Source organism: Gossypium hirsutum, chromosome D11, assembly GCF_007990345.1.
Source record: "Gossypium hirsutum isolate 1008001.06 chromosome D11, Gossypium_hirsutum_v2.1, whole genome shotgun sequence".
Classification (NCBI taxonomy): Eukaryota; Viridiplantae; Streptophyta; class Magnoliopsida; order Malvales; family Malvaceae; genus Gossypium; species Gossypium hirsutum.
In genome coordinates, this window is record NC_053447.1 from 11,184,602 (window position 1) to 11,204,595 (window position 19,994).

Consider the following 19,994-nt stretch of genomic DNA (forward strand, 5'->3'; position numbering starts at 1 on the left):
AAAAAACTTTTTCAAAATATTTTTTACAAGCCTATGTTTTTACAAACAATTTAAATGAAAAATTTCATACTATAAAATTTAGACTTGATCATGAACCATTTGATAGAAGTAGTATTGAATGAAGTTTTGTTAAAAAAATAACAGTTCAAAATTTAGACATTGTCTATTTGATATTTTAGTCTGTAATTGCACCCATAAATACTCCATATAGATTTAGAAGAGGGAAAAAAACGTTTTAATCAGTCCAAAATGTCCTTGATAAACAAAATTACAAAATATCCCCAATTATAATAATGTTCCATGGAAAAACAAAATAAGAAAAATTGAGAATTCTCATTTTCATGATAATAGGTTGATAAGTCATTTTGTTCCAGGGTAATCACAAACTCAAACCCTGAAGCCTTTGCTGTTCCTTCTTCCTCTAGCCCTCTCAAATTTCCTTCCCTTTGCCCGCACATAGGGCTTGGTGTGGCTGTGTGGCACACCAGGAGCTGGTCCGAAGTGCTTCACTGCCTCACGAGCATTCTTTGGACCTCGGAGGAGAACCTGCATATTTTCAGCATAGAATTTAGTCAATTTCCACCATTCCACAATGTTGATAAGCAAGAGAGCTCATTTCATCAAACATCTAATTAATATGTCAACAGAGAAACAATATGGAAGACACACAATCCAATGGTCTCATATTCAAAAATCAAAATATTTCATAATGGAAGGAGGATTGCATATCTAAGAAGTTTCAAAAATGGTTTTTTCCAGATTTCTAATCACTATGGCCCTAACATACAACTTAAAACACTTAGGAATAGCAAGTAAAAGAAAAACATGGTAGGTTTTTACCAATTACATTGAAGTTTAAACAGTGTAGAAGAACAGTGTCAAGTACAAATCGAAATAATAGCATAGTGAATTACTCATTCAATAGCTGCATGAAAATGGGGAAGGCTGTTTAACGTTTCTCTGGAACTGGGGTATTTGGCAGTTCATCCATTCTAAAATAGATGGTTTTATCATCTACCTTTCAACACAAAAAAAATGACATTCCAAGGATAGAAAAGGCATACGAAACAGTCGAACCCAAAACCTGATAATCATTGTCATAAACGACTAGAAAAAAATTATAAGTAGAAGATTTGTGTACCGTGTTCTGTCCAAGAGGTGCTCGAAGAGCAAGTTGGTCAAATGTTAAACATTCCCCACCAGCTTTCTCAATCCTTGCCCTGGCCGTTTCAGTGAACCTTAACGCAGTAACCTTCAGCGCAGGAACTTCATACACACGAATGTCATCGGTGACAGCCCCGACTACCACAGCAATCTTATCCTCCTGGCCAATCAAACCCAATATCAACATCAATCACTCTTCACAAAATAAATAATAAATCAGAATGTCAAATGCAAGCAAAACATTCGAAACAAATAAAATGGAGAATAGAAATAACTAAAAAAATTACCTTGCCCTTCATGAATTGAATCAACCTAGAAAGAGATAAAGGAGGCTTGTTGGTTTTGCTCATAAATAGCCGCTTCAAGATCACCGCATTGAATTTGCTGCCAGTCCTTCTTACCAGAAAACGGTAAAGCTGAATCACATGTCCAAAAAAATCATTTAAAAACATTCAATTTTTACCTCATGAAGCAGAAAAAAAATATATAAGACGAGAAAGAGAGGGAACCTTGACAAGGAGCTTGAGATATATATCATCAGACTTGGGAGCAGTTCTCTTCGTCTTCTTGCTCTTGCCGCCGGCGACCAAGTCGATACCCTGAAATTGCAACAAAGTAAAATCGTTACAAAAAAAAAGTAAAGAGAGAAACGGCGGCAGAGATTTCTGTTAGGGCTTCGGAGAGCAATAAGATACCATAGCTGGTGAAACCGGTACTGCTACTCTTTTTTTTCTTTTTTGCGGTTGAGGGTTAAGGGGAAAAGGCGGGGGGAGGGGGGGAGCCGCTGCTGAGTGAAGGAAATGGCCTTAAGAGAGGGGTGAGCTAGGGTTTTAAGATCCTACTTTTATTTTGTTGGGAGAGAAGTATAAAATTCGGTTTGCCCATGGGAGCCATTGATTTTTCTGAATCTCACAATTCTTAGCCGTTGATCTGATGGTCCGCCAAATCAAATGATACTCTATTAAAGGGAGTCAGCCCGCCTGCTAAAACGGTGAAGTTTGGGTATTATAGAGCAAGCTTTGGGTTGTTCCATTGGCTGACAGATTTAAATTGCGCATGAAGCGGTTATAGGCCCAATTTCTAAATCTATTTTCACTGTTTCCTTTAAAGGCTTAATGCATACTTTAGCCCCTGAAGTATAACATTTTTCCCACTTTGGTCCTTAAAATTTTTTCAGTCCACTTCAGTCTTTAACATTATCAGACATTCCCAGTTTAGTCCCCAGTGTTATTAGGTGTTCTCGGTTCAATCTTTTGGACTTTAAAAAAATTAGTTGAAATATCCAACCAAACATATATTGTCATGTGTTATACAATAACGCCATTGAACTTTATCATTTTAAAAAAAAAACCTTAAAAAATGTCTAAAAATTACAAAAAAATGATAAATTATTAAATATATAAAAAAAATACTTAAAAATAAAAGCTTTAAAAATATTAAGAATTTTAATATTTTAAAATTTTATAAATTAAACATAAAATTATAATCTGTCCTACAATCATTATTTTATAATTAAATTTATATTCTAAATATGTAATTGAATTTCATGATAAGAACAATCATCAATTTAGCTTAAAAATATGTTGTTAGGAGAGTAGTCCTAATCTCTGTCCCTCATCGTTTCTATAATTTTTAAGGCTTAGCCTTCTCTTTTCTTCGTTTAATTTATATGTAAAATAACATTGACTATACGACGCTTAAAATTTACACATTTAATCCCTCTTTATTTTTTTAATGCAGTAAAAAGTATAGATATTATTGTAACAGCAGAAAAGGAATTTTCGAAATTAAATTAATGCGATAGGTCAATTCTAAAGGTATTAAAATAAAATCGCAACATTGTTAAAGGCAAACAATGACAGATTCTGACTCGTGCAATTAAGGAAAATTTTCCATAAATTTTAACAAATATCCTTCCTGTTAATGCATGTGTGTAGCCACTATAATTACTATTCTTGAAACAAAACACAAAAATATTTTAAATTACGTGGTGGTTTAATGTATTAGTTTATCCTAATAATTTTATTTGAAGTAGTATGTTTGGATACGTGGTGCGTTTATCTGCTGTTAATGTAAAATTTATAGTGGTGATGAGATTAGATATTATAATAATATTGTAACGTATGACAAAAAGTAAACTAAATGTACCGCACTACACAACACCGCCCATCTAAACCCATACTTAAGATGGTGTGTTTCTTTTATAAAAAAAAAAGTTTTTTTTCTTTTTGTATTTTTATGTGTTTATTTTATGAAAAATAATCTAATCAACATAAAATGATTTATACATCAACAAAAAATAAACATTTTTTCTTATAAAATAATTCACCCTTTTGAAAAGCAAAAGTCATATTTTAAAATAAATCTTCTTTATAAATAATTTTATATTTATATAAAAAAATAATCGGATTCAAGCCTAATATTATTATATTAATAATAAATTTTGAATTTTAATTTTTAAAATATTAAAATAATATCAAATATTATAAGTTTCAATATTATTAAATATATTCAATTATTTCTATCAGTTGAGTTATGCCTCGTATTTTTTTGTTTTTCTTCCCCCAATTAAACTTTATTTCTAGTTTCTCACTTAAACTTTCGGAGAATTTTGTGTTTACGTTTTGAGTGTTTTTATTTTGAGTTTTAGGGTTTAGTTTTACCTCTATCTTTTGTGCTTTTCATTTTTATTGTTTTAGTGAAATTATTTTTACTCGTAATATTTTATCCTATTCAGAGAGATTTTTTCATGTAAAATATTTGTCTTCGATCTTTTTAATTTCTCCGTTATTTTACTTATTCGTTACTTAACAAGTTTTATCCCCAACACTATCTAATAATAAAATAAACTATTAGTATAATTTATTATTTTAGTAAATTATTTAATATCACAATACATTATTATATAATAAAATAAAAGCATTTAAAAATGTTCAAATAATAAAAGAAATTGTTAATGTTAGCAACCAAGCTTGTCAGGTGAAGAATTGATCACCGCTCAACAAGGCAAACAAAAAATAAATAGTTGAACTAAGTATAATTGCCGGTAGTTAACAATAATTTCCCCTGTTACAACTAAAAATTACTGTTAAAATTTTGTATAGTTGATTATAACCAAGGATGGATTTAGGTGCGGCCCTCGTCTTATTCAAATTTTTAATTTTTTTAATTTTATACATAAATTATCATATATTTTAGGTTTGGTTCACATTGTATAGCATTCGCCTTTTTTGGTCAAATTATATTTCATTCGTCCCCTTAAGCCATAAGGTTATACTTTATATTAACAAAATATTTTTCATATTTTAATTATATAATTTTAATAATAATCAAATATTGATGTATGATCGGCTTTGAAAGACTAAACTTAGAGGCCCAATATGGACTTTAAAGTCAAATTTCAAAATTAATTAATTTGACTCATACTCATATATATTAGGTTTAGTGACTTTTTTGTATTTTGATTTGTATGTTCTGCTAATAAATTATCTTCCTCTAGTAAGGTGCTGACATTGTGGATAGAAAAAAAAAAGGAGTTTGATGAGAACATAGTAAAAAAATACAAATTATATTCCTCTCGGCTCGTTACACAAAAGACCTTTCAGAAAGCAATAATATATTATTATAATCTTTAATAAATTATATTCTTTATTTGATTTTTTTCCTTTTTTCCTAATATGTTGTTATTTAATATATTATTACAATCTTTAGGTTTTTTGTTAGAGTTGTGTAATCCAAATTCTAAGAGATTCCTTGCAAGTCAAGTTAAACAAAAAATATTTTTTTCTAGAAAATTTAGTATTTATTAGTATAATATATTTAGCATTTATTAGCATAGTTTAATTGACCTACTAATTTAGCCTATAAATAGGTTCTTTTACAACTTTAGAAAACACACTCATTAGATATTAGAACTCATAACACATTTAGAGAATTTTGTGTTTACGTTTTGAAGGTTCTTTATTTTCGGGTTTTCGGGGTTTAGTATTTTATCTCTATATTTTCTACTCTTCGTTTTTTTGCCATTATAGTAAAATTATCTTTACCCTTTTTCCACTTTAAATTTGTATGTTCAATTTTTTAATTTATTTTGTTATTTTTGTTACTTGTTGCTTAATCGATTCGATCCTAACAAGTGGTATTAGAGCTAGTTCAATTTTCATAAATCAGCCCGTTCACAGCAACAATGTTTGAAATTGAGAAGTTCGATGCTGAGTCAAATTTTAATCTGTGGCAAGTTCGGATGATGGCAATTCTAGTTCAAACTGGATTGAAAAAGGTTGTTACCGAGAAAAAGCCTGAGAATCTAAATCAAACAGAACGGGAAAAGCTTGATGAAAAGGCCTTGCTTGCAATCCAATTGTCCCTCACAAATACGGTATTGCAGGAGGTATTGATGGAGAATACCTTATCTCCCTTGTGGAAAAGGTTAGAAACTCTTTATACAACTAAGTCTCTGTTAAAACAACGTCTATTTACGTTTCGCATGAATGAATGTGAGCTTCTTAGAGATCACATCAGTCAATTCATTATTCTTTTAAATGATTTAAAGAACGTTAAGGTTTACATTGACGATGAAGATCAGGCTATGTTATTATTGTGCTCTTTACCCCATTCGTACAAGTCTTTGAGGGAAACCCTGATTTATGGCAGAGACAAACTCTCGTTCGAAGATGTGAAGGGTCATTTTTTGAGTAGAGATAAACTCGAAAATGAGTTTGGTTTGGATAGCAAGGCAGATAGGCAAGCTTCCGTTTTGGTAGCATCAAAGAAACGAGACAAAAAGTGTCGCTATTGTAAAAAGTTAGGTCACGTCAAAACATATTGTTATAAGCTAAGAAATAAAAGAGATGTTGAGAATAACAAAGAAGATGTAGCTAGTGCTAATTTGGTCGATGAAAGCAGGGATGATTTCTTGTTAATGTCAACGAGCGATAACTCTAAGCTCACGTCTGAGTGGATCCTAGATTCGGGATGTTTTTCCACATGTGTCCCAATAGAAAATGGTTTTTCACATACAGTTCGGTTGAAGGTGGAGTTGTTCGCATGAGAAGCGATTCATCTAATAAGGTAATTGGTATTGGTACTGCTAAAATTAGGATACACGATGGGACGATTAGGACACTCTCTGATGTCAGGTATGTACTTAATTTACAAAAGAATCTCGTCTCTTTGAGTATTCTAGACTTGAAAGGATGCAGATCAACATCAAGTCGAGAGACATTACTGTATCTCGTAGAGCTCTCGTTATGTTAAAAGGTAAAAGAACCGACAGCTTTTATATTCTGGAAGGTTCTACTGTGACGGTGAAATCAGATGTCCCTCGTCCGTTATGGAGTCGAAGTCAACTCGTTTGGAGCAGAGGCAACTTGGTCATATGAGGGAAAAATGTATTACCGTTTCATTGAAAAGATATTCTTTTTTGGATGCAGGTTTTGAAAAGTTAGGGCACTGTCTTCGTAAAAATCAGACCGGGTTAGTTTTGATTTGGCAGTGCACAAGTCGAAGGCTAGAAGTCTTTCAGCTTCTAAGCATAGATTCGACTCAATTAATTCCCTACATAGTTCAAGATAGGCCCGTGGCGGGCTTTGGCAATGATGGCGTTATAAGAATTCATGTCAATGTGGAGATTGTTAGAGTTGTGTGACTTAAATTCTAAGAGATTGCTTGCAAGTCAAGTTAAATAAAATATATTTTATTTCTAGAATATTTAGTATTTATCAGTATAATATATTTAGCATTTATTAGTATAGTTTATTTGACCTACTAATTTAACCTATAAATAGGTTCTTTTACAACATTAGAAAACACACCCATTAGATATTAGAACTCATAACACATTTAGAGAATTTTGTGTTTACGTTTTGAGGGTTCTTTGTTTTTGGGTTTTTGAGGTTTAGTTTTTATCCTCATATTTTGTACTCTTTATTTTTTTGCCATTTTAGTAGTATTATCTTTGCTCATGGTTTTTTATCCTCTTTGGAGGACTTTTTCCACATTAAAATTGTGTGTTCAATTTCTCAATTTATTCCGCTATTTTTTTTACTTATTGCTTAATCGGATCGATCCTAACATTTTTCAATTAAATTATGGTCAACAAAAATATTGAATATTTTTTCAAGAAAAAGGAGTCAGAAAGCAATAATAATCAATCGGTTTCTCAACCGTTTATTATTAATAGAGAAAAATCAAATATTGGATCTTCCCAAGCTCTTGAATGAGATATCAAGTCTTCTCAATCCCAAGCTCCTAAACGCAATATCGACTCTTCCTAAACTCCTAAACAAGATATCAAGTTTTTCTAAACTCCTGAACGAGATGTCGGGTCTTCTTAAGTTCTTGAACGTTCTCGTAAGGTGTTGAGAGTCGAAGCAAAGAAGTGTGATGTTTTTTCTTTAGAGCACGATCTGGGTCATCGTAAATCTATTTGGGATTACCCTCCAAATCAATAGGACGAAGTCCATCGAGCTTACATTAAGTTTGGGTCATATCAATCGATGCCTCCAAGTGAGGTTTCAACATCTCTTCAGTATATTGACAATAATGGATACCGATTTCTCCCATTTTAGTAAAAGTTATTCCCGAATTGACTTGAGTTTTCACAAAGTAAGAATGTCGCATATTACCTTCATTGTTTTCTCTTCAACAAGCCATTTAGGCGTCATGGGAATTCTTTTACAAGTCAAGGATTTCGATCATGGAAGAAGGTCAATGAAGGATCTAAATGCCCTTTTGTTACTCATGTGGGTAATGATGCAAATTCTTTACATAAGAATTAAATAAAAAATTATATCGATCTTCAAAATTTATTACAAAATATTGAGAATCAATATTCTAAACAAGTTGCAAAATTTTGATCAAGTATTTATCCTATTCTTGATAGAATTATTCGTCATGTGCTAACTCTTCCCATGTCTATTGCAACAACCAAACGAGCATTTCCAGCCATGAAAATTGTAAAGAAAAGGCTTCACAATAGAATGGAGGATGGTTTTCTTTCAACTTACTTGGTGACATGCATCGAAAACTAGCTAATGTGGCCAATTAACTTGCCACGTTAGACGAGGCAAAGTTGAGTGACTATTTTTGGCGTCCTTTTTTTCTTCCTTTTTTTAATAAACGACTCAATATTTTTACTTTTTGCGTAAATGATCCAATATGTTTATTCTCCTTCTCCATCCGCCTTTGCCACAACCATATTTGGCGTCACCATTGTTGACTTCCAAACCACCATCCTATCATTTTTTTCTTTTTCAACCTCTCAATAGAGGAGTCACCATGATTTTGATTTGACTATATTTTTTTGCTGCCCAAAGCCATTAACTCTGAAAAACCAAATCGAAATGAGATTGGAGATAATTTTGGGTCAAACTATCAGTACCCACAACCAAACCGATGAGGAGAAAATCCTCCAAAGCAACATTCAAGCGATTCAAGAACCAAAACGACTCGAATTTATTGAGATTTTCATGGGATATGATGATATAAACAAAATGGTCGTTGATTAAGCTAAACAACATGAACTTCATTGCCAACATTATCAAGTTGCATAAAACAAAACCAGAAGCAAAACAAGGGGAACATCTAGACAAACCAAACAATCAGTTGAACCTATGAAGAAAGTGGTTCCTCCAAAGGGACAACCGAATGCTGACAAGTGAAATTCTGGGTTTGTGGTCAAAGTGAGGTAAGCCCAGTCATTGGAAATGGATTTGAATCGGGTCACGAACCTAAAGGGTAATCTTGAAAGGATATCGAAAATGGTATTTTGGGGTAATGACAATGAGGAAGCCATGGTTCTCAACTTTCTTCCTGAACAAGAAGAATTGATTCAAGGGTCTTATTTGTTCTTCTTTTTGGGTGTCTAGTTTTTTTGAAAGTTAGTAGGATTGATTTGTTATTTTTTGAAAGTTAAGAGACTGAATTGAAAGTTGAGTGACTGTTTTGTCATTGAGATCAAAGTTGAGTGATTGTTGATGTAATTTACCCTTATATATATATTGGGTTTGAAATAAAGTGGTGGTTATGTCTGTAACAGACAATGGTTAGTAGGACTGCTTTGTTATTTTTTGAAAGTTGAGTGACTGAATTAAAATTAGAGTAATTATTTTGTCAACTGCATTAAAATTGAGTGACTGTTGTTGTAATTTACCTATATTTTAATTTAAAAATTGAAGGTCAGCTTAACTTATTTTCGAAATGAGATGAAGCTGTTTTGGAGTATGTAATAATCACACATTAGGTGTACTTTTTAGAGATTGTTTTATTTGATATTTTTTTACTTTATCATTATGCATTTTTGTCACTTTTTACTTAACATCTCTTTATTTGAGTTGTAAGGGAGTATAAATGTATTGATTAACGATAATTTGGAGGCTATAATTATTCATTGATGTGCGAGTTGTAAGAGAAGGCAAACCAAGTAATTGTGAATCATTTTTCTAACAATCTACAGACGCTATCATGTGTGTTAAAAACACACAAAATATATTAGTTCTTTTAGGTGAACCGGCTTTGTGAATCAACAACGACTCTAGTGGACCAGGTGTACTCCTTTTAGTTGGCATAACTGCAGAATATAACTAATCCCTCACCAATTATTTGGTCGCTACTGATTTTGATTATATCACTCAAAGTTATTCACCTCGCAATTCCCCATCTAAAGTACATATTTTCAGATAATTGTCCTTCTTTGTGAACAACCATTACTAGTTTACTAATTAGTAAGATAACTACTTACCTACTCTGGTTAACAATTAAGAAAATGAAAAATGAGTCCGAAATTTATATTACAAACTCTTCATAAATTAAAATATAGGTTTATTATATATATTAATTTGTAATTTCTTTATTCATAATTTTTATTTTATTTTAAAGGTTAAGGAAAAAAACTAAATTGGAAAAGAAAATGGTTTTGAGACGTGCTCCTTCAGAATCGTATTCATCGAAATAATTATTTTATGATACAAGGAAATCCAAAAGGAAACATCCATATTGTCAATAGCTGGCTTGCCTTAGAAGAACTATGTCTGATGTGTCAAACTCCAATTGATTTTTTGTTATTTAAGTGTATTTTGTTTACCTTTACTTTTTCCTTTGAAGACATTTCTCCGGCCGCCACGCCGTCGTTTTAACGTGAGGGAAATGTCAAACAAGTCTTTAACATTCCGTTTCGCAAATTGGAAATTACGAACAAGCCCATACCGTTGGTCTCAATCACATTAGTGTCAATTTCGTCAAGAAAACAAAAAGAAACAAGAAAATTAATCAAACAAAACATATCACCCTTCTTTCCTCTGTGTCCATAAACCCTCGATATTCACAACTCCAGCCTAACCCCGCTTCTCTCTTTCTATCATCACGGCGCCATCAGCGTTAGCGTTAAAAGAAATGAAGTCAACGAGGCCACGCCGCAAAATGGCGCCGGCCACCGCCGATGCCGGAGACTCCGGAGAAAAGCTGGAACAACTCCTCATTTCTTCCGCTATCTGTAATGGCGAGGACCTCGGTCCTTTCGTCCGCAAAGCGTTCGCTTCTGGTAGGCCTGAAACCCTTCTCCACCACCTCCGTCATTTTTCTCGTTCAAAAGAATCTGAAATCGAAGAAGTTTGCAAGGCTCACTACCAAGATTTCATCCTTGCCGTCGATGATCTTCGATCTCTTCTCTCCGATGTTGATTCTCTCAAATCTTCTCTCTACGACTCCAACTCAAGACTCCAGTCCGTTGGCGGTCCCCTCTTGTCTTCCCTTGACTCCTTCGTCGAAGCACAAAATGTTTCCAAGAACGTGGACTACGCTTTGCAATCGGTGACTTTGTGTATTAAGCTAATGGAGCTCTGCTCAAGAGCTAATCATCACCTCTCAAACGGCAGTTTCTACATGGCCTTGAAATGCTTAGACTCGATTGAGAACGACTTCCAAGACAAAACGCCATCGTCTACTTTAAAAAAGATGCTAGAGAGCAAGATTCCAGAGATTCGATCTCATATCGAGAGAAAAATCAGCAAAGAGTTCGGCGATTGGCTCGTGGAGATTCGCGTGGTGAGTCGCAATTTAGGGCAATTAGCAATCGGACAAGCCTCAGCTGCTAGGCAACGTGCAGAGGATCTGAGAACTAAGCAAAGGCAAGCCGAGGAACAGAGTCGACTCAGCTTGAGAGATTGCGTTTATGCTTTAGAAGATGATGAAGAAGAAGAAGGACTTGGAGGGTATGAGAACGAAGGTTATAGTTACGGTAATAACAGCGTGTTAGGGTTTGACTTGACTCCTCTTTATAGAGCTTATCATATTCATCAAACTTTGGGACTCGAAGATCGATTTAAGCAGTATTACTTTGAGAATAGGAAGCTTCAATTAACGTCGGATTTTCAAGTATCTTCTATGACTCCGTTTCTCGAGTCTCATCAAACATTTTTTGCCCAAATTGCGGGGTTTTTTATAGTAGAAGATCGAATTTTAAGGACTGGAGGGGGTTTAATTTCGAAAACGGAGGTTGAGAATTTGTGGGAGACTGCTGTTAGTAAAATGTGCTCTGTCTTAGAGGATCAGTTTTCTAGGATGCAGACTGCCAATCACTTGTTACTGATTAAGGATTATGTGAGTTTGTTAGGAGTTACTTTGCGGAGGTATGGCTACACTGTTGGTGCATTGCTAGATGTTTTGAGTAAGCACAGGGATAAGTACCATGAGTTGTTGTTGTCTGATTGCCGGAAGCAGATTTCAGAAGCATTGGCTGCTGATAAATTTGAGCAGATGTTGATGAAGAAGGAGTATGAGTATTCAATGAATGTTCTATCTTTCCAGATACAAACATCGGATATTATTCCAGCATTTCCTTATGTAGCACCATTTTCATCTACTGTGCCTGATTGTTGTCGGATTGTGAGATCTTTTATTGAAGATTCTGTTAGTTTTATGTCTTATGGTGAGCAGTTGGATTTCTACAATGTTAAGAAGTATTTAGACCGGCTTCTGAGCGAGGTTTTAGATGGGGCTCTTTTGAAGCTTATTAGTTCATCTGTCCATGGGGTTTCTCAAGCAATGCAGGTTGCAGCAAATATGGCTGTTTTTGAGCGTGCTTGTGATTTCTTCTTTCGTCATGCTGCACAGCTTTCAGGCATTCCTTTGAGAATGGTAGAAAAAGGTAAGAGGCAGTTTCCTCTTAACAAATCCCGCGATGCTGCAGAAGAAATGCTTTCCGGGATGCTTAAGACAAAGGTTGATGGTTTCATGACATTGATTGAGAATGTGAACTGGATGACCGATGAACCTTCACAGGGTGGTAATGAATATGTGAATGAGGTCCTAATATATTTGGAGACTCTGGTTTCTACTGCACAACAGATATTGCCACCTCAAGTTCTTAAAAGAGTTCTACAAGATGTTCTTTCTCACATATCAGAGAAGATTGTTTATACTTTACTTGGGGATTTAGTTAAGAGGTTTAATGTAAATGCTATTATAGGGCTTGATGTAGATATTCGCTTGTTAGAATCTTTTGCAGATAACCTGGCTCCTCTGTTTTCTGAAGGGGATGCAAATCAGTTGAAAAATGCACTTGCAGAGTCAAGGCAGTTGATCAATTTGCTTTTGAGCAGTCATCCAGAGAATTTTCTGAATCCGGTAATTAGAGAGAGGAGTTACAATGCCCTGGACTACAGGAAAGTTATGACAATCTCAGAGAAGTTAAGGGACCCTTCAGATCGGCTATTTGGTACCTTTGGGAGCAGGGGTGCCAAGCAGAATTCAAAGAAGAAATCTTTGGATGCATTGATAAAAAGACTCCGGGATGTGAGCTAATTTGGCCTGGAGGAGTTGTATGTATGTCTATGTTCTTTTGCCTGTTGCCTTTGTTGGTTGCAATTGCTGATATCCAGTATATTGCTAGTTTATTTGCTTCATAGATATCAGATGGTTGTCTGCCTCTTTACCTGGTTGTATTAAATCAATAGATGTCAGTTGAAAATTTTGCTTGTATGTATCATTCATTTTGATTTTACTATCAGTTCTATGAAATTCTTTTTTGGGCCATGAGTGATTTTTTCTTACCAGTTGCATGAGCACATTTCGCCATATGTCCAAGTAAAAAGCTGGGTTCTTTGCTTGTATTTTTTCCTCTCTATTGGATGGCAGCCTATAGTATTGGGGCAATGCTTGATCTAGTAGTAGCTTTCAAAGAACATAGCTGATTGCATGCATATAGTTATGTATTTGTTGAATGCATACATATATACATATTTATGTCTGTAAATGTGTGCATTGGGATAAATTTTATGGGAGTTAGCTTTGTGTTACAATGTAGATTGGTTGGCTAAGAAATTGGTTATACTTGAGAGTGGCTGAAATTTGATAATGATGCTATCTGTGTTGTTTGTAAGACAACAAAAAGATTGCTTTTATGCTGAGCTTAATTGAATAGAAAGGCTAGATAGATTGATTAAATGTGGCTGCAGGAGAAAAAAGAGAACCAGAAGAGGGAAGACAGCATGAATATAAAAACACCACCTGAAATATGATAGTTGTAGAGCTTATTGGCATCATTTGTAATGTAGCAATAAAAAAGAAGCTTTGGAGGGATATGGAATGAAGCTTCAATCATTGGCATTGCACAACATACTGATAGTAATCATATATTGTATTAAGAACTGTAATGTACGCTACCTGGACTCTTGATTTACCGTAAATTACATGTTTCGGCATATATTTGGAATAGGTATGGGGATATAGTCTTTCAAATGTATGAAAAATATTGAGCATGACTATGTTAGATGTGGTACTCTCATCTGATGAGTCTAGGTAATATAGAGTATAAATTGTGCCAGTGTGTCTTCTCCAAGGGGGAGATATTCCTATGATACAAGGTAAACATATAAAATCGGCTTGGTTTTTTTCCGCTTTTTGTCTTTTTGTTAGTCAATAGAATCTGAAGTCCTAAAAGCCTATGATGACCGAAAAACTTGGAGTTCCTGTTGACCTGAGGGCTATTCAGGTGAAAAACTATTTTGTCTTGGATATTTTATATTTCACTTCTGTTGTCTCTACCATCTTTTGTCTTTTGGTAATTTTGAATTTTATATTCCAAGGAAAGGGAAACCCTGCTAGCCTGCTACCGATCCGTCATCGGAGCCCATAACATATAAATTATATGCATGTGTATATAATGTCGATCACGGCCACAGGTTTTTGCCTCTCAAGTATGTGCAACGAAAGCATCCAACTTTGCCCCAACGTTTGCGTCTCTATGATTGTCCCTTTGACCTTTCTTATTCCAGAACCCAAGTTTTCGGGCCCTAAAGGCAACCTATTTTTTCAGCCACGCAGTGTATTTTAAAGGGCCTCGTTTAACTTCTTCACCCACATATGTTCATTTATTTTAATCAAACAGCCAACAAAGTTGGTAGACTTTAATTTCATCAGAAGATCACTACAATTAGATTTACTACTAATTAGTACATTTCAGAAATAGTTTGCAATGCTTTTATATTTTACCCACGACAACGAAGTTCATCAAGTGTTTTATTCACCCAAATTGAATGTTTTCCCTTTCTTTGAGACGTCACCTTCTGCTGAGTAAATGCACATGCGTTTGCATAGACGCAAACAGCATCGGCTCAATCAAATTTGATTATTCCTGTAGTTCAGGGCCTTAATTTAAGTAAACAAATTTAGTAAGGCTAAGAAGAAAAATCTGGTGGCTGGCGGCTTTTGTGTCTTTCTTACTAGTTGCGTGTATGATTAAGATCATCATCATCCTTGACCATCCTGACAAAAGATATATACGATTTCCCTCTAAAATAAATTTTAATTAGATTTCGGTGCACCAACTTTAACTCAGCAGCAGCCACATCTGACTTTTTTAACTTTATTTCCCCCCACTCAATCCCATTAAGAAACTTCTTTCTTCGCCATGGCGTTGCGAAGCGTAATCTTCCTGATTCTAGTCTCCCTTCCAGCTTCACTGGCTTCAGCCAACGATAAGCTATCGGCATATCAAGTTCTTCAACAGTACGACTTCCCAGCAGGCATCCTTCCCAAGGGCGTGAGTGGGTACGAATTGAATAGAGGCACGGGTGAGTTTTCAGCTCATTTGCAGGGAACCTGCAACTTCAAAATTGACTCCTACGAACTGAGTTACAAGTCCACCATACAAGGAGTGATCTCCCCAGGCAGGATCACAAACTTGAAAGGTGTGAGCGTTAAGGTTCTCTTCTTCTGGCTTGACATCGTCCAAGTCATCCATGATGGGGACGAGATGGAATTCTCCGTAGGGATCGCCTCCGCTAACTTCCCTAGTGATAACTTTTACGAGTCTCCACAGTGTGGGTGCGGCTTCGACTGCAATCGGTTCAATGCTTTCGCAGCCGCCTCCATTTAATGAGGTGAGTACTCATCGCCTTATGATAAATTACTTTAGGGTATGTCTTAGGGTTTCGGTCTTTTGGGAAATTTATGGTTATGGTATTAGCATTATAATTAAGTCGGTCAGTTGAGTATGGGTGTGATGAACTGCCAGTTTTAAGTTTTTAACCTAGAGATTTCTTCTGATTTTAACTTTTCATAGTAAATTTATTTCCTACTGAACATGACAAAAATATTAAAGAGAAAGGCAACTTTCTGGAATTGAAGAGATGAAGGATAAAATTCTAAAATGAAAATAGATGAAAAATAAAGAGATTAAGAGTAAAAAAAGAAATTAAAATTGGTTGAACGCTACAAGGTGATGATGGTTGGACAGAGTAACATTAGTGTAGGTATTTTTGAGGATGGAGGTGATAAGGATAGTTATTTATACATTTTTGTGGATCTTTACCTATATCATTTGATTTTAGTTGATTCTCATTTCAATTTCAGTCTTAATTATCTTGAGTTCTAGATGGTTATATTTGGTCTCTTATCCAAACCTCTGGATGTAATCATCCATATAATATATATTTATATGTAAGAGAAACTCCAATTGTTAGTGTTGTTTGAGATAATTGTTAGCTTAATCATGAAGGAGCTTCACAATCAGTGCTTGTAAATTGTAATATAATTAAAAGGTACATTGTTGGGGTAAAAGTATTTCCGGTTGTATTTTACTTTATATATTATTCAAAAATAGATTAATTGAAAATAAATAAAATAATTTTTCTATTAAAAATTTCATGAATTTTTATTATTTTAATATATTCTAATCTAGTAAGGTTAAAAGTGCGGGTTTCAATCTTGTTTCTAGATCTTTGTTGTTCGTCTATGGCTTCTTGTGTTAGGTTATTTTAACCCTTTAGGATCTAGTCCATTAATTGTTTCAATCATTCGTATCCAATGTATTACTCCTATGTTACTTTTATTGCACTATTTTTTTAAAACGAGTTTAAACTTTAAAGGGGATGGCATCAATATTGATACTAGTGATGCTATTGATTGTGATCTTGATATGGAGTTGGAGCTTTTTAACTATGATGAATGCGTGATAGCAAGATAAATTTGTATTTTTAATATATTTAATTTTGACTAATTATCAAATAAAATGCTATTAAATTTAGATTTTTCTTATAAAAAAAAAGAGTTAAATTGAAACAAAAAGCAAAGAGGAGGGCTTGATTAAAAGATTGAAGTATCAAAGATGATTAGATAAAGATTGAAGGGTTGAAGATTTTTTTAAAAGTGGCTGGATAAAGATTGAAGTATTTTTGATATTGTTACAACTCTGTATTAGTTTAAATTTAATTTTTAAATTTAGGATTATTTAGTGATAATATTTAGAATTATTTAGTGATAATATTTAAGAAAAATCTAGCAAAATTTTAGCACTAAAAGTATATATAAATACTTAGTAACTATAAGTCTACAACTAATTTAAACACACTTTACTTTGGACTTCAATAAATTCTTTTCTTTTTTTTTCTTTCCATTACCTGCGTCACTTTTCATTATGCCATTTTCATTTCTTTTTCTTTTACTTTTAACTTTTGGTTTAATTACCTGTCAAGGCCCTTTCCCTTCCCACTTTCCATAATTCTATTTAAACCATTTATTACGATTCTTTTCATGATTAGCTAAACCTTTTTTCAGCTTTAGCTTGAAAATTATTCCAACAAAACAATCGTGAAATTCGAACCCGCTCAAAAAAAAAAACTCTCAACGCAATATTTTCTATCTCTCCGGTATTTAGGATAGTACAAATTCTTCTCTTAAAGTTGATTCAGTTTCAATTCAAAAAGCGCACGTTGGGTTGGAGTTATTTGTGTACAGTTGGAAAGACGAATCGACCGTGCTGTGTTTGAATTCCCGCGAACAAATTGGCGTGTCTAGGTGCGAAAGGCCAGTTGGATTTTGTCAAGGGAGATAGAGATCGGATTTAAACGACCCACGCGGTTGAGGTCGTTGATTCGGGTTGGGCTTTTCAGATCGTAAGATTGTCGAAATCTTAAATTGCGTACACGTGTATCGCAATTAGAAATTTGGCAAGAGTTAGTTTGCAGGTCGTACCGAGATTGACTACATAAGGAAAACTTGGCAATCAGGACGTTCTTGGTCGTTATAATTAGCTTATTGCTTGGAAGGAAAAATCTATTTCAAAGATCGATTCAAGATTGGAGTACACTAAGGCTAAAGCTAAGCTTAAAAAAATATTTTATTTATCCATTTATTTATTTTCTTAAATTTATTTTTGTATTTTTGAATCTATTTTTATTTTATTACACTTCATATTTCCTTATTTTATTATTTTAATCAATTTAAGCCCCCTATTTTTTTTATTTTTTTAGCATTACTACTGTAACACCCTTAACCCGTATTCATCGTCGAAACAGGCTTATGGAGTATTACCGTAATAAACATATTTAAATACAAACATTTCATATCATTATTTAACATTTATGTCGTATATTATTCATAAAGTCCCTTATGAGAGTCCTTGAGGCTCAAATTTCACTTTAGAATCGAATCAGGATTTAATCGAAAACTCAGAGAATTTTTCGCGAAATTTCAAAATTTTCCAAGGTGTAGGGGACACAAGCCCGTGTGGTATTTGGAGTAGGGCACACGGTCATGTCCCCAGCCCGTGCAACTCTCTGACTTACAAAACATTTAAGTGCAGGGGTCACACAGCCAAGTCACACGCCTGTGTGCCAAGCCGTGTGAAAATTCCTGAGCATTCTGTTTTGAATTTTTTAGATGCAGGGGACACACGAGCAGAACACATGCCCATGTGCTAGGCTGTGTGTCACACACGGAAGAGACACGGGCGCTGAGACACACGCCCGTGTCTCTGCCCATATGGACAAAATAAGGTCATTTTTAAGCTTTATTCCTCACCTAATTTCACCTTCCACCCAACGAATTCAAGACATTTAAACCAAGCCAAAACCAAGTTTTATGCATGATATTTCATCACATGTATTCCTATACTCAATATTACCTAATTGATCAAATATACATATATGCATGCTTTATCAATTATGCTATCTCCATCCATTCATCCATATGCTTACCATCATTAAACCATTTCAATTTCACACATCAAACATGTTATGGCCATATATATACACACATTTTAAAATATACCAAATACAAGCCATACCAATGGCTAGTTACAACAAAAATATTTAAAATGCCAACAATGGCCAAGTTAACCTATACATGCCATTATAACCAAAATTAGTTTCATAATTGTACCAAAATGGGCCGGTGGATAGTGTGAGTGATCTCCGCCAAGCTTCCAACCCGACGAACTTCCGAGTATTATAAAATAGAGGAAATACAATTGAGTAAGCACTTAATGCTTAGTAAGTTCGCATAACAGGAAATTATCTTACCATTCATCTACTCGTACAATAAACATGCATAATACATCCAAAGCATTTTGGCAATTAGCCTAACACATATAACCTCAACAAACATGTTAGTCATGTATTTCATGTGAATAACAAGAATAAGGATGAGCTTATCAGGTATCGAGTTTCCAAGTATTCCATGCATATACAGATAATAGTTTCATTTTGATTTCACATGTTTTTATGTTAGAATTTCACTCGTTGAATCATTTAAAGTGTTGATTGATACTTGGGTAGTACACCTGAAGTGTACAATGCTATAAATCCGTCAATTCTTATCCGGGAGTGCTTTTATGAGCACTTAAACAAAAAGCTCTCTCTCAAGCACTATAATGGGAAGCTCATTGAGCCCTGTAATGGGAAGCTTATCCAGACAATATAACAGGAAGCTCACAAAGAGCCTATAATGGGTAGCTCCAAAAAGCAATTAACGGGTAGTTCCGAAGAGCAATTAACGGGAAGTTCAAGCAAGCACTAACGGGAAGCTCACAAAGAACCTTTAATCGGGAAGCTCACGAAGATTCATATAACGGGACGCTCATAAGAGCTGCGGTGTGCCCACAACACATGTAGGGTCACAATCGATTGGGATGCTCCGAAGAGCATTTAACGGGAAGCTCGTAAGAGCACTATAACGGGAAGCTTGAGAAGGCTTGTAACGAGACGCTCTTTCGAGCTACGAAACGTCTGCAACATATGTAGGAACACTACCATTTCGGGAAACAGAACCCTGTATCCATCGAATCTCATTATCCAAACGGGATTTATTTATTTATCAGGGATTTTCAGTTATGAGATCAATTACATACACATATATTATATTTACACAATTTACATATTCAACACCCAATATAAGAATATAAATATACACAATTAAGTTACACGAACTTACCTCGACAATTGTTCGTAACTTGTAAACTATTAATCCAATACTTTTTTTTCCACGATATAACTTCATTTTTGATCTATCCGGATCTATACAAGTAAGTTTAACATCAATTTAATACAATTTAC

At 34.2% G+C, this 19,994-nt stretch overlaps 3 protein-coding genes across 3 annotated transcripts; 2 read left to right on the top strand and 1 right to left on the bottom strand.

Annotated features, from left to right (window-relative positions):
- Positions 1-233: 233 nt before the first annotated feature.
- LOC107912363 (60S ribosomal protein L18-2) lies at positions 234-2,168 on the bottom strand. The gene is made up of 5 exons (XM_016840497.2): positions 1,860-2,168; positions 1,674-1,763; positions 1,452-1,580; positions 1,142-1,324; positions 234-546 (listed from the first exon to the last, which is right to left on the bottom strand). The coding sequence occupies exons 1-5, from the start codon at positions 1,860-1,862 to the stop codon at positions 388-390; spliced, it is 564 nt and encodes a 187-aa protein (XP_016695986.1). The 5' UTR covers positions 1,863-2,168; the 3' UTR covers positions 234-387.
- Positions 2,169-10,226: 8,058 nt separating this feature from the next.
- On the top strand, positions 10,227-13,864 carry LOC107912364 (exocyst complex component SEC15B). The gene is made up of 2 exons (XM_016840498.2): positions 10,227-12,984; positions 13,617-13,864. The coding sequence occupies exon 1, from the start codon at positions 10,555-10,557 to the stop codon at positions 12,961-12,963; it is 2,409 nt and encodes an 802-aa protein (XP_016695987.1). The 5' UTR covers positions 10,227-10,554; the 3' UTR covers positions 12,964-12,984; positions 13,617-13,864.
- A 695-nt stretch (positions 13,865-14,559) lies between these two features.
- On the top strand, positions 14,560-15,714 carry LOC107912365 (uncharacterized protein At5g01610). The gene has a single exon (XM_016840499.2). The coding sequence runs from the start codon at positions 15,071-15,073 to the stop codon at positions 15,536-15,538; it is 468 nt and encodes a 155-aa protein (XP_016695988.1). The 5' UTR covers positions 14,560-15,070; the 3' UTR covers positions 15,539-15,714.
- The last annotated feature ends 4,280 nt before the right edge of the window (positions 15,715-19,994 follow it).